Source organism: Ciona robusta, chromosome 12, assembly GCF_009617815.1.
Source record: "Ciona robusta chromosome 12, ASM961781v2".
In the NCBI taxonomy this organism is placed as follows: domain Eukaryota; kingdom Metazoa; phylum Chordata; class Ascidiacea; order Phlebobranchia; family Cionidae; genus Ciona; species Ciona robusta.
This window is the reverse complement of record NC_143246.1, coordinates 168,436-182,922: the sequence shown is the minus strand read 5'-3', so window position 1 is coordinate 182,922 and position 14,487 is coordinate 168,436. Positions and strand designations below refer to the sequence as shown.

Genomic DNA, 14,487 nt, shown 5'->3' with positions numbered 1-14,487 from the left:
CCATTATCTCGATACGGTGTTTCGCTATGACGTACGTAACGTCTGCAGGTTGTTCTATATGTTTCCAGTATTTTAATCTTCGTTTGTTCTGATTAATAATAAAGTATTTAAAACCCAGTATTTTCATTTTAGATAAATTTACAGCATACTGTATTAGTTGGCGTATTAGAACTCTGAGTGTGCGGGTGTATTGTAAACATGGAAGTCACAAATGTCGTTGCCAACGAACACAAGTCGTTCGTAACATTATGTCAATGCAACATTCACTACATACAAAGTATATACAACATCGACATTCGATAGGTTTGTTGGTTAGGTTGGATGACATCTGGGTTCAACATAGAAATCTTATAGAACGGAAGGGCAGTCTCCTCGCATCATCGCAACGAATTCTAAGAAAATATATTTTCATTACTTTAACAACAGCTGTGATGAATCTGGCACTTATATAGTGCTCATGAAGTTGGACGATTCTCGTTACGATATAACATTTAGAATCAAGCGCTACGAAATGTATTAAATTTTGCAATATAAGAGAGATGTATTTCGCCTAAATTAGCATCATTATGGTCTGCTGAAAAAGTTCCACAAAGTTACATACGTAGTAACTCATAAGGTGTAGAAAACAAAACATCCGTGTTATAACGACCAACCTTGATAATCAATCCTCCCATCTCCATCTTTATCCGCTTCCTTCATCATGATCGTCACTTCCTCATCACTTAGCGGCTCCCCGGTTCCCTGCATCACGTATTTAAGTTCCTCCCACTCGATGTATCCGCTACCATCCTGCGGTGAAATGACGTCATCAACTTTATACTACGTCATATAGGCTATAATTCATTGGCTTAGCCACGCTTTTATTTAATTTTGTGTTTTTAACGACGGATGTTTATTGTGTATAACTCGGGTAGCGAGTTTGTATTCAATATGTCGGTGTGTGGAAACCGCTCTCGCCTCAATACGTGTGAGAATTACCCTGTGCCACGCATGTTGCCGCAGGTAGTCCACTTCCTTGCTTCTCAACCCGCTCCTGTGAATGTTGACGCGCAGCAGTTGTGTTTAAACGGCAGTTGAAGGAATCTAACTGATCTCTCGTGGTAAGCAATGAAGTTGTTTCATAAGGTTGTTGCCAGTTTTCAATGCAACTTCGCGGTAACTTTGTTGTTAATTTCGCGTTACGCAATATGTTATTAGCTATACAGGTTGCATCAATGGCAAGTTATATAGTGACTATGTACGAACATGCTATCAGTTAGGACAAGTTAAATAGTGAAAATTGCGGGCCCACCTTGTCGAAAACCTTGAACGCTTTCGCCAACTCTTCATCCGAATGTTTCTCCTTGTTGTCCGAACACCAGATCTCCATTAAATTCATGAATTGACTTTTCGACATTTTACCGCGAGCTGTTGGGAGTATTTAAGCGGAATAAGGTAAGTTTAGTATAATAATATTATAAACTGCATTTATCTCTTCGGCTACGATTGCGAAAATAAAATTATCTAAAACAACGAAGAGAAAACTAGCGACAAAAGGGCTATCGTTAAAAACACCATACGGTAAAACTACTATAAAATTTGCAACCGATTGCAAGATAATATAACATTTACAAATAGATTTTATGATCATATTAATGCTGGGGGGGACACATTTCCCGTTGATAATTGTTTAAAACAAGATTAATATATTTGTATATTATTTACTAAAGGTGTCCTATCTTACCCCACCCTGCCATATACTGTGGGGTAATACGGGACAAGCACATATAATATCGAGTACCGATGGTAAATGGAAACTGGGGGGTCCGGTTTTAGGTGTCCTATCTCCCCACACCCTTCTACATTTTAAACCATATAGGCAACACAGTTTAATATTTTACGTTTAAGTTTTGCCGCCCTAATGACTTGTTCAAGTTCGTTCTGCGATGGATCCCACCCCAACAACGTCATCATCTTCGTCAACTCTGCAACGTCCACCTCGCCCACATCTTCTTCATCGAACATCTCGAAACATTCGTTGAATTCTTTCTCATCTTTCGGGGAAAGTTTCATCTTTGCCTGGTAGACCAAAAGTCAGTCCTCTATTATAATTTACCATCGCGCGAGTTTTTTAGGTGAGACTTTTATTCTTTGTAACGCCGTAGCTCGCGACGCGGTGGTTAACGCGTATGACTCAAGTCCATAGGTTACAGATTCGAAGCTCGATGCTGCTAGATTTGTTAAAATATGTGTCCTTAAGCAAAGCAATAGTCAGCCAGAAGCTAAAGAAATTACAATCATCTACAAAGTTACATAAGCGGTAACTTGTAAGCGGGCACGAGGTGTATGAAACAGAATACCTGTGTTATAACAACTGTCGTTGCCCCACCACGCGGGGCTAAATAAGTTAATTTTAGTCATTCTTTTTTTATCTTCACGTAACTACTTATTTTAATGGATTTAAACACTATGTAGGATGCTCTCGTACACGATAAAAGGGGAGTTGTTTTATACGTTTATCATATGTGATGCCAAATATTATATATTGCATATAAAACGTTCACACTTTCCTTCATACATGCATTAAACACTGATGTTACGTTTGTATCATCACCGCGCTTCAACTCGGTCCCACCGTAAACTTCCCGGTGTTTATAAACCCCAAACTTAATTCCAAACTTTTCGTTTTATTATTCAGCTGTAAATATTACGTTCACTTCCGGGGCAAAATATTTACGCAAAAACGATGTTAATGATAAAACTAATAAACGAACCCGTAATGAATAAAATATTGCTTTGGTGGTAAATATACGTCATTTAAACGTCATAAACGTCACACTTTACGTCATATTGATGATTAGAAAATTTTTGCCGCCTAAAGTTTTTACCAAATACATATTTACGCAGAACAAATGAAAGATATTTTACTCACGTTGTAAATGCAGCTGACAATCCTTCGAACAGTTGGGTATGAAGTAGCAATGCAAGTTATAGCAGGGGCGGCTGGTGGGATATTGCTGTCTGTGTTGCTCAATGTAGTATCAACACCATATAAGGCATGCCATGTGTCGTGTCTTGGGAATTCTCAATGTAGCGTGATCACGTGGTGGCTACGTCATATACCTCTAATATCGAAGATTGAAATATTAAGGTTAGTTGTTGATTGTTGTCCAACTTACAAGACGATGATTGGATGTTTCCGATCACGTGACATCGCGGTAACCGATGTAAAAATATAATTAATTAGAAAAAAACTTTTTAAAAAAAATGTTGTTATAAAAAAATTAAAAATACCGTTTAAAACCGAAAAGTTTGTTAATTTTCCTTCATTTTTCATTAAAACAATGACTTGCTTGACTGTTTTTGATGTGTAGTTTTATTATTTAAGTTTTTTTTTTTTTTAAGTTTTGTGATAAATATAAAACACACTCCACAATTACAGTAAATGATTTCATTTTCCAAAATATCCTTGATTTAAATTTCATTCACACATCGAAAACACTTATTAATTTTAACAGCTCGTTTAATTAAGACCCGGGCAAGCTCCAGCAGTGATTTACACGCCCGAGTTAACCAGTTGCCGCGTAAGTGAGGACAACTGTTGTGTCCTAAAACAAGACAACCACAACCCAGTGTTCGATTATTTTTCAGTTAAGACTTGAAGTGGTTGGTTTGTACACGAAAGTAAAACAAGATAAAATACAATGGTGAGTATGCATATGTGTGTTGTATGGATGTGACGTTATAGGTTTGTGGCTACGTCATTACAATGTGACGTCATGAGTTTATATTATGACGTAATAATAAAGTTTATCTTGTTTAGTCGATGACAGTTGAAGACGCGAGAGCAAAATTGGACAAAGAGCAAATATCTGGTGAGTGTGACGTAATATATGACGTCATTTTTGATCAGGCAGGGCTTAATGATGCTATGTGACGTCACTAAATTATTCGCTACGTCATAGGTTTGTACGAAATAGCGACGTCGTTTACAATGAACACATATGTATAATTGTGTTGGTTAAATATATTGTTGTTTAGAATTCAAGCAAGCGTTCGACATCTTCGATCAAGATGGCGGCGGTGACATCAGCACGCGGGAGTTGGGGAGGGTGATGAAAATGTTGGGACAAACACCAAGTCCGGAGGAACTTGCTAAGATTGTAGAGGAAGTTGACGTTGATGGTATGTGACGTCATGATGACGATGATGTATGTGACGTCATGGTGACGTAAATGATATGTGACGATGGTTAGGTGCATAAAATCCGGGTTTTCAAACCCGTTTAATTGAAACATGACAGTCCATACGTATGTACGATTATGACGTTGTTATAACATAGTTGAATGCTGTGACGTAATATTAATTTGAAGACGTAATATTTGCTATTATCACGTAATGCCGAGTAATATGACGTCACAGGCAGCGGTACAATCGACTTCGATGAGTTCTTGATAATGATGGTTATGCAGATTAGTGAGGAAGGGAAGACGGCGAGCGAGGAAGAATTGAAAGATATTTTCCTGCTGTTTGATAAGTAAGTAGAGGATGCCTGCTGTAATGTATAGTAGGGTGGGGGGGACACCTTTAACACATAATATCCAAATATCCGGATCGTGTTTTAAAGAATTAACAACGGTCCATGGGAGTCGTGAGAACATGGTTTTATGATTCTTTGAATGTTCTTTGTTTACTACCAAATGGGTCGGGAAAATCAAATGAAAGAGTGTCCCATCTTTCCCCGACCTACTATGTTATAATAGGCAACTGTGGGCAACGGTGCGAACTGATATTGGTATGTTACTGAGGGGTAAGATGGGATACCGTTAGCACCTGAATTCCATATTTCCTGATCGTGTTTTAGCAGTTAACAAAGAAATGAAAAAACATTGTTTTATTTTAATATAAAACCAACAGTGATATAAATTTCAAACAATAAAGATTGTTGAATATTTGCGTTGATAGGAACGGCGACAGTTACATTGATTGGGACGAATTAAAGGAAGCGTTGAGCAACACATCGGCCAAACCAGCTGTGGAAACATGGGAGGTAGACGAGTTGTTTAAGGAAGCGGACAAGAACGGAGATGGTGTCATTGATATTGAAGGTGGGTTTGTATTAAAGTGGTGGGGTGATTACAGTTATAACACGGGTGTTCTGTTTCATACACCTCGTGCCCGCTTACAAGTTACCACGTATGTAACTTTGTGGGTGATTGTAATTTTTTATTCATGGTAACTTATCTTATAAACCCGATGGGATGAGAAATAACTTTAAATATTGATGGCTTGCCTAAACCTCATGCTCACTGCCAAGCATCATCATTTTTATTTTATTAAACCTAACGTTGTGTACCTAATGGGTGAAACACAAGTTTGGGTTCAAACCCCGCCACCTCAACTAACAACCTGAATTTCAACAGAATGGACTTTATGGATGGACGGCGTTCAAGGTCACTAACCACGTGACGTGATAAATATTTTCGTGAATCGTAAATTTTAAATAAAGTTTTGCAAATTTTAAACGCGTGGTTTGTTTAGTTTAGTGTTCGACAGCGAGCATGAGATCACCACGGATTATGTGATGTCATACTTGGATGATAATGCTTACATGAGGTATTACTCTTGTGACGTATTACTCTTGTGACGTATTACTCTTGTGACGTATTACTCTTGTGACGTATTACTCTTGTGACGTATTACTCCTGTGACGTAAGTCCTACAGATCTCGCGTGGTTTGTGACCATCATGCGTGGATGGCGGGAGGCGCATTTTGCTTGAAGCGAGTTTGTGGTGAAGTTACTGTGGTTGCATTGCAGTGGTTGTAGAGTGAGGAGTTGTGTTGTACAGGTTATGTGTAGTTGGTTTGGTGTAGATGTGTTACTGTAAGTGAGGGTTTAATGTTGCTTATTGTAAGTTCATGATAAACGTACATACATGTTCATAATATTTGCTATGTTCGTTTGATAGCGGCATTTAAACTTCATTTATTATTTCGTTTGTTTGTTACATTGCGCTAATCTGCATCACGCAGCAGAACCAGTGTTAAATATAAAGCGGATATTTTTATATTTTAACTTTAACTTACAACTAAACTGCCTTGATTTTTGATATTTGTGACACGTAAGCGTAGGGTTTGTATATTGCGTGACGATTCTTATCCTTCTGTAAACTTGTTAGTGCAGGATTATATCGTTGGATGATCGCCGGTGTTTTGGTTGGATGGCTCAAACGTTTATAATAATCACAAGTCTAAACTTGGTAAAAATTAAGCATAAACTACTCGTTGTTTGACTGCTAGTTGTAGCGACCACGCTTTTTAACCAAATAAATATAAAATGACTGTCGTTTTGTCGCTATATAATCTGACTTGCTTATGCCATTTATGAACTGTTTTTACCAGAAATCTTAGCGTATCGACGTATTCACATTTATTTAATATCGTCAGACGGTATTTTATATAAAATCTACTACGTGCCCTTTCATTAACGTGCTCAAAAATCAATGTTTTGGTTGAATAACAAGCATTGTGACATCACAGACAACGTTTATTACGTAACAGTTGAGGTTAATTTGAAGAGCTTGTGACGTAGTAGTTATGACGTCATAGATCTGATACACAATAGTGATTATTAAATTCAATTGTTTGTCATGTTAGTGTGATTATGACATCACAACACAGTGAGAACAAGGTATTGTTGATTAAACAAAGAACATTGTGATGGAATCTTGGTTATTTCACTTATTGGTAAGTACGTTAGTAAAAACTTCATCTAAATATTTCTACAAACGATAATAAACATAATATGTACAGATTTGGTTGGAATAAGGGTTCATGAAACTGCACATTAAAAGTCAAGCACATTCGGTTAGAACGACAGTGCAAACATGTGTTTAAGGTTGGTGTGGTAAGCATGGGGGTGGCTGGAGTGACATTTCACCCCAACCTTTCAAACGGGGGCGACAATATATGTTTTAACACACCAACTTTTCTGCATAAAATAGTTTTACCCGGCTGTTAACTACAACTGCATTTTAACAATGTCAACCCAGGTTTGTTAATAATTAAAAACATGACAACTATGTTACACAGGAATGCACGTTCCACCCAACAATACGCGTGTAGCATGTACGGGCTGTTGTTAGTTGCGCTGCGTTGGTTGTAAGTTTCTACCACGGAAATATTGGGTGACTTGACCGGGGACCTCAGCGAGGACGGCTTTTGCTAACGCTGCTGCTGATGCCTGGGGGGTAAATAGGGGGTAAGGTGGGGTAAATAGGGGGTAAGGTGGGGTAAATATGGGGGTAAGGTGGGGTAAATATGGGGGTAAGGTGGGGTAAATATGGGGGTAAGGTGGGTTAGTGGATGTTCATATATAAACATGATTTATTTCGTTAACATAGAAATGTTACAGGACAACCAAACGGGGCTAATTTAACTGGTTGTGACGGGCTTATATTGGTTGTCCATGGTAAATAGTTGTCTTATAGTAAAATTAAAAACAGTTCTAAGTAAATAGTATTAAACACAATTAACAATAATATAACATAGCAAAGTGGTCGGTGCAATAAGCCCAAAGGTTACGGGTTCAAGGCTCGGCGCTGCTACCATTGTGGGCACATAAATATAAATTGCTATAAATGGTGGCTGTTACACCCAAGCAAGGTTAGTTTGATGTTGATAACATGTAGGTCACAAAATATAAACATTGATTGAGTGAAATAAGTTTAAATAAATGTATTCAAACAAAACATGCTAAAATATGGACGTGATATTTAATGGGGTTGAAATAATAAATTTATTTTAACTTTGATTTGATGATGAACCAAACATCATATCTATCACCAACATGCATGAAGTTTGTGTTTATGATTAGCAATGAATGAATGGGGGGAGGTGATACTGTTTATATCGATGCTACTAAAATGTTTAAGAATTTGTGTATTTGATAAAACATCATTTTTTAAGCAAAAAATTTTAATTTGTACCTGGGTTCAATAGTTTGAGCCTCTGGAAGAAAAGTTTTAGGAAAATATTATTTTATTCTTTTTTTAAGTTTACTTTATTGCAGTGCAATCTCCCCATGTTAACACCAACATGCAACGAACGTTACCTCATGACCAACCTTCTTATAATCACGATAAGGAACAAACTGCACGATGTCTCGTAACACAGGTTGCCCCGATGTTGATCGTAACACCCCGTTGTCGCCGTCCAACATCTCCATTGCACTGGAATGTAAGGTGGGGGGGTGACTATATGGTGCTAATGTGGAACGACAGTCGTTTTAACACAGGTGTTCTGTTTCATACACCTCATGACACCTCATGCCTGCTTACAAGTTACCATGTATGTAACTTATTTATCCTCACATGGCGGGGCAACGAAAGTCGTTATAACACGGGTGTTCTGTTTCATACACCTCATGCCTGCTTACAAGTTACCATGTATGTAACTTATTCATCCTCGCATGGCGGGGCAATGACAATCGTTATAACACGGGTGTTCTGTTTCATTCACCTCGTGCCCGCTCACAGTTTATTAATCCACGCATGCAGGGCAACCACAGTCGTTATACCACGAGTGTTCTGTTTTATACACCTCGTGCCCGCTTACAGTTACCACGTATGTAACTTATTTATCCTCGCATGTTGCGGTAGACAGTCGTTATAACACGGGTGTTTTGTTTCATACACCTCGTGCCCACTTACAAGTTACCACTTAAGTAACTTATTTATCCTCGCATGTTGCGGTAGACAGTCGTTATAACACAGGTGTTCTGTTTCATACACCTCGTGCCCGCTCACGAGTTACCACATATGTAACTTATTTATCCTGGCAAGGCGGGGCAACGACAATCGTTATAACACGGGTGTTCTGTTTCATTCACCTCGTGCCCGCTCACAGTTTATTAATCCACGCATGCAGGGCAACCACAGTCGTTATACCACGAGTGTTCTGTTTTATACACCTCGTACCCGCTTACAGTTACCACGTATGTAACTTATTTATCCTCGCATGTTGCGGTAGACAGTCGTTATAACACGGGTGTTCTGTTTTATACACCTCGTGCCCGCTTACAAGTTACCACATATGTAACTTATTTATCCTCGCATGTTGCGGTAGACAGTCGTTATAACACGGGTGTTTTGTTTCATACACCTCGTGCCACCAGAACATGAAACATCAAACCACCTGAAATCAGCGGACCCCACCCCCACAATGATGATTGACATGGGAAGATGGGACGCGTTGACGATCGCTTGTCTCGTTTCGTCCATGTCCGTTATCGCCCCGTCGGTGAGGATTAATAAGATGTAATAGTTCTGCAATAATTTAAATGGGTAATGGTGTACAACTTTATAAACACTGCCAGTTCAGCTCTTGTTTTACACTGATTGTGTAAGAGACGCATGCAGAGGTTTCACTTGGTTCATCATCAGTGTAAAGAGAGATCGGTAGTCCATACTTTTGCACAGAAATATATGAATGGTAATACTTACATTTGGTGAACTCTCGGTGGTTTGAGCATTATAAGCGAACCTCGCAACATGGCTGATGATGGGCGATACATTAGTCGGACCCCACAACTTAATGACGGGGAGGGCGTGTTGGTACGCTGATATTATGCCGTCGATACCTGGGGGCAATATTTATGTTGAAGTAGTGTTTACTATTATGTATGGAACTTACTAAGCGGGAATACCCAAGAAAAACAGTTTGCTTAAAAACAAGCTGTTTTTAACCTTAGTGAGTACCTTTAGATAATATTTGGCAATCCTTACCTAAATATTACTTTTGTTTGTTTGTAGCCCCTTCAACAGATGATTTAACATTGTCATAATGTACTTGGATAGTAATGGGGCAAAAGTTTTGTGGGCGATTGTTTTTTATATGTTGCCGACAATTTAAACAACCCATTAGTGACCACTGGGAACAATTACCATTAAGAGTGTATAATGCAAAATACATCAATGTATCTACAAAACATAAGAAAGCAAAACAACAATTAACCATTGTTATGTACCTTGACAATAAGGGTTGTCGGGCCTGAAGTTGAGTGGGAACTCGTGTGACACAACGTGGGAGGGTGGGATCTTTGCCCCAAACCCGAGGGCGGGGTACAACTTGTCGCTGTGGGGTGTGGGGTGGTTATATGGGAGGTGATGGGGGTGTTTGGTGATTGAAGCAGAAAAAAGGAATAAAAGCTCCTTAGCTCCACGTATTAATTTTATTTTTGTAAGAGCAATATAATATACGAACACCTAATGCTGTTAACGATTGCAAATAACATCTGGCATTTCTTAACATGATTGTTACACATTCTTAACAAATGTAATAAGAAATTATAAATTGCTAATGTTTAAAATCAAGATTAATGTAAAGTTTCTGAAATATTGCTTAAGTAACCAATTTAAATTGGAAAGCAAGAATATAAGCCACGTTATTACATGCAGGTTAACCATGGTTGCCACTCACGTGTCGTAATCTTGTACAACTGCCCCAACCGCTGATAACGCTTGTAAATATTCATTAGGTCGCACGGGATCCATGAAGTGAAGGGAATCACGTGAGGTTGGGTCGCCGTTCGAACCGGTGAAGTCAATGCCGACCTGTGGGGGTAAGTTGGGATATTGTGGGGTAAGTTGGGACAGAATGCAACTATATGATATACATTAGGTTTTTGGGTAGGACAGTAAAGTTCAGGTTTGTATACAAAAGTAAAAACACGGGAAGTAACGATAAAAAAACAGTCTTTATAACACGCCATAGAAATCATATTAAACAAATGGCGTGGCCATTACCACGAACAAACTGATCTTATGTTTAAACGTTTAATACATTTTTGTTGTTTCAACATAATATATATATATTATTAATCAGTGTTATTAATCTACATTATTACAACATAATCATTTTATAATGACATCACAATCCCCATTATTACTCACAGTAAAGTTAAGTTGAAGTCCACCGAATATAAAATCAAGGAAACTAAATCTTCGTTCTAGCTGGAATGTATAATGATGTCATGATTATTAATGATGACATCATAGTCATAATTATGACGTGTTAATAATAATTGAATAAAATTAACAAAATATTTACTTTACTCGTACCTTAAACCAGGCACCCACTCCAACTGTGGGGATACGGGTTAAAGATAAGTCATGTAGGAGGGTGTGTTAAAGTTATGTTACTTATTACATAACAATGATGTGACGGGTTTACCATTGTCATATTATGATGTCACAATCAATATGACATCATAAACATATTATAATTTCCCCAATATTAAAATCCGAACAAACGCTGAACTAACTTTGCAACCCATGATAAATATCGATCCCGAATTCTTATATTTCGATTTCTTCGCTTTTTTCTTCGGGTTGATGCAAAAAAATTCCTTGTTCTAAGAAATATTGGATATTATTATTATTTTAATAAAAACTTGCAACGTTATCCCAAACAACCAGCTTTAATGGAATATTTTAATATTTGAAATATATTATTCTGAACTTATTTAATGATTGTTTATTATTATGACATCATACTTACACCATTGTCTTGTAATTCACTCAACGTCGTGAAAAATTCTCCAATCAAGTCATGACTACCGTCGCTGTCCCAATCGTGGCATATTATCTGTGGTGGAATATATGGGGTTATTGGGGTTATAGGGGGTATGGGGGTGGGTGTTAATACTGAAATACATTTTAAACAAAGCTCCAACACACAAAACATAGGTCATGTAGTTGTATGGTGAAGGGTGGGTTAAAAAAATGGAATAATTTATTTCAGTTTCCCTCAGGTTTATTAACAGGTTGTTTATTTTTTATGAAACTACTAAATACCTTAATCTTGCGCGATAAATCCCCCCCACAAATAGATTGAACCGCCACGCTGAAAGGTTTCCAAGTTGGGTTCAAATTATTCTTGATCACTTCAGTTCTGGTGGGATCAACAATGTTAGTATGATAATATAATGTGGGATAAATAAAGATTGTGGGCATTTGCCTGGTTTGAATCTCTGGAAGCTATGACTCCAGTTTTGAAAATCTTATTCAACGGACAATTACAGAGAAACGTAACTTATCATCATTTTTTATTTAGTTCTTGAATACAGTAATGAAGATTAGATTATCAATAAAACAACGGAGAAAATGGATTCAACAGCCAAGCTACAGTTGTTAAAGCACGCTACAGGTAAAAAGTGCAGAAAAGAATTTAAACACATTTTGTTTGGTTTTTACCAAAATTGATATTTCATTAAATCTATTAAATCAAAATAATCTTCCTTCAGCCTGTCTAATCAACAACCTGTGACATAACGTCCACCCTTCGTTTTCCTCCCTCCATAATTCAAGGAAGGGATCCGACTTCCCCATGAAATCCTGACAAATATGTTGGTTATTTATAAGTATGTGTTAGGTTAGTGGTTGCTGTCTGTCCTCTATATGGGTGAGGCCTTTGAGGGTTTTGGGTGTCATGTTTTACTTTAGAGCCTTGCAATGGATTCAGGCTTCCTCCCAATTAAAGGAAAACCCACGAATGTAATCATATAGTGTGGGGGAAGATGGGACACCTTTAACACATAATATACAAATATCATGATCGTGTTTTAAACAATTAACAACGGTCTATAGGAGTCGTAAGGATATAGTTTTATAAATCTTTGAATGTTCTTTTTTTACTACTAAATGGGATGAGAAAATAGAATGAAAAGGTGTCCCATCTTCCCCCATCCTACTATATACGTTTAACATTTCAATACATACGTGTTCCAATCGGTTATAATATTTCGGCCCACCTTATTATCAAGTTTGGTTGCTTTGAATTGTAAAGTTGCGACTCTGTTGTCGGTTATTTCATCGGCAAGGACCTGGGTTGGTAGTTGTGAATCATGTTGTCGGGGATTTATATTATTTATCTCTTTGAATAGGATAGCGAAGATCAAATAAAATAAAACAACAAAAAGTAGAAAGTTCATTAAAACACGCTATGAATACAAAATACTAAAAAACCACAGACACTGCTAAACCTGCAGTACCATTGTTGTTAAATAAATAATGATCACGACAACTTCCTTTTACTTGATGTATCATTGTACGACACCTAGTGTGTGCGGCATCATGAACAATATTGAATTTATTAATAGTCATCAGATCGTTGGTGTTTAATTCAACGCCATAGTTATTGTTGATAATGTTCAACAAACAGCTCATACAGTGGCAGTACGACACAATTGTTTTTGTTTTAAACCAAATGTTTGTATTCAATCAAATATAATCACATTAATTTAAACTAAACTGCTTCAGATAGTTTCTTACCGTGATTTTACTTTTAGACAAATGTTTCTTCGATCGATCCAACAACGACGCCACGTATTTCTTACTCGATACAATCTGAATTAATTAACCACGGTAATTAATAATACATTAACTAATGAATGGAATATTTATAACGTACTTGATATCCAGATAACATGAATTCATATTATGCAAGACAGTAGTTTACGACGGTATTAACAATGATATTGCGGTTACTCAAAAGCAATCAACGTCATTCCAGGTGAGACTAGTGTTGTATAATGATATGGTTAAGTGACCACCCTTCTTTCAATTGAATGTAAATGTTTTCATTCACACAGTTGTTTCAATGACCCCGGTTCTGTCTCTATAACCCGTCTTTTTGTTTTTAAAGAGACAAATAAAGATTATATTTGTACCATACATATTATAACCAGCAACCTTGAGCTGTCTATTTTTCTTTTGATTTATCAAGGCATCTTGTGCAACAACTTGCATGGAAACATAACCTAATGCAAACACCATGTTGCATCACACATAATATAAATACACCGGGCGAACATCTTGCTCATCAACCTACCTGGCCAAGCGAACACTCGGCTTCCCCGAGGAAATCATCGTCCAGTAAACTATCGGTTGAATTATCGATGTCATAAATCGAGAATCGAATCTGTTGAACTTCCTCAAAGAAATATGACATTTCTATCTTGGTGCTAAAGTCTGGGTTGAGACTATTTTGAATTCTTTCCGTTCGAGCCACCTAGTGGTAAAAATGCTCGAGTAAATCTAAGTTTGTTTCTCACAATATCGCTTTATTGTTGAACGAATTTTTTTCCATAGTTTTCTTTTTAGCAGGCCTGCAGTTTACCTATGTGTGATTTTTACACCAAACAAAGCTTTGTTTTTTTCATAATTTGTGATAACATTTTTGAATTATTTCATACAATTATACTGAATATGTTTTCCATATCTTGTTAATATAAAAACGTCATAATCTATCATGTTATGGTTAACCTCCCATACCTCCTGCCATGTCTTTGTTGTTCCATCTTTCAAATAAATCACACAAAGAGGGTCTGACTTTGATGTGACATCCTTGTCAATTAAATCCCGGCACGATATTGACAACTCCACTTTAGTGACACATGCAGTTACACCTCCTGTCGCCATGACAACAAATATATTTCAAATATTAAT

At 37.2% G+C, this 14,487-nt stretch overlaps 3 protein-coding genes across 4 annotated transcripts; 1 reads left to right on the top strand and 2 right to left on the bottom strand.

The window, feature by feature from the left end:
* Nucleotides 1–165: 165 nt before the first annotated feature.
* Nucleotides 166–3,059, bottom strand: LOC149726020 (calglandulin-like). Its single transcript, XM_089890869.1, has 5 exons — nucleotides 2,912–3,059; nucleotides 1,881–2,058; nucleotides 1,292–1,407; nucleotides 654–789; nucleotides 166–392 (listed from the first exon to the last, which is right to left on the bottom strand). The coding sequence occupies exons 2-5, from the start codon at nucleotides 2,050–2,052 to the stop codon at nucleotides 349–351; spliced, it is 468 nt and encodes a 155-aa protein (XP_089746995.1). The 5' UTR covers nucleotides 2,053–2,058; nucleotides 2,912–3,059; the 3' UTR covers nucleotides 166–348.
* Nucleotides 3,060–5,504, top strand: LOC149726019 (troponin C, body wall muscle-like). Its single transcript, XM_089890868.1, has 7 exons — nucleotides 3,060–3,130; nucleotides 3,498–3,686; nucleotides 3,803–3,854; nucleotides 4,021–4,164; nucleotides 4,402–4,516; nucleotides 4,945–5,087; nucleotides 5,403–5,504. The coding sequence occupies exons 2-7, from the start codon at nucleotides 3,684–3,686 to the stop codon at nucleotides 5,438–5,440; spliced, it is 495 nt and encodes a 164-aa protein (XP_089746994.1). The 5' UTR covers nucleotides 3,060–3,130; nucleotides 3,498–3,683; the 3' UTR covers nucleotides 5,441–5,504.
* A 1,002-nt stretch (nucleotides 5,505–6,506) lies between these two features.
* On the bottom strand, nucleotides 6,507–14,487 carry LOC149726018 (copine-3-like). 2 transcript variants are annotated; one of them, XM_089890831.1, is made up of 15 exons: nucleotides 14,314–14,487; nucleotides 13,871–14,050; nucleotides 13,312–13,386; nucleotides 12,792–12,863; nucleotides 12,302–12,375; nucleotides 11,836–11,932; nucleotides 11,540–11,626; nucleotides 11,304–11,393; nucleotides 10,933–10,992; nucleotides 10,460–10,593; nucleotides 10,008–10,114; nucleotides 9,484–9,620; nucleotides 9,176–9,306; nucleotides 8,094–8,211; nucleotides 6,507–7,223 (listed from the first exon to the last, which is right to left on the bottom strand). In XM_089890831.1, the coding sequence occupies exons 1-15, from the start codon at nucleotides 14,458–14,460 to the stop codon at nucleotides 7,122–7,124; spliced, it is 1,611 nt and encodes a 536-aa protein (XP_089746957.1). In that variant the 5' UTR covers nucleotides 14,461–14,487; the 3' UTR covers nucleotides 6,507–7,121. The 2 variants fall into 2 exon arrangements, with proteins under 2 accessions (XP_089746957.1, XP_089746958.1); XM_089890832.1 differs by having other exon boundaries at nucleotides 8,106–8,211.

Coding starts and splice junctions, on each gene's coding strand:
- LOC149726020 (XM_089890869.1), bottom strand. CDS start 2,052: ATGAAACTTTCCCCGAAAGATGAGAAAGAATTCAACGAATGTTTCGAG. Junction 790..1,291: donor CGTTCAAGGTTTTCGACAAG/GTGGGCCCGCAA, acceptor ATTTCACCGCAG/GATGGTAGCGGATACATCGA. Junction 393..653: donor TGGGAGGATTGATTATCAAG/GTTGGTCGTTAT, acceptor ATATTTTCTTAG/AATTCGTTGCGATGATGCGA.
- LOC149726019 (XM_089890868.1), top strand. Junction 4,517..4,944: donor ATTTTCCTGCTGTTTGATAA/GTAAGTAGAGGA, acceptor TTGCGTTGATAG/GAACGGCGACAGTTACATTG. Junction 5,088..5,402: donor TGGTGTCATTGATATTGAAG/GTGGGTTTGTAT, acceptor GAATTTCAACAG/AATGGACTTTATGGATGGAC.
- LOC149726018 (XM_089890831.1), bottom strand. CDS start 14,460: ATGGCGACAGGAGGTGTAACTGCATGTGTCACTAAAGTGGAGTTGTCA. Junction 11,933..12,301: donor GGGTGGACGTTATGTCACAG/GTTGTTGATTAG, acceptor TGATCCCACCAG/AACTGAAGTGATCAAGAATA. Junction 10,594..10,932: donor GACTTCAACTTAACTTTACT/GTGAGTAATAAT, acceptor TTACCCCCACAG/GTCGGCATTGACTTCACCGG.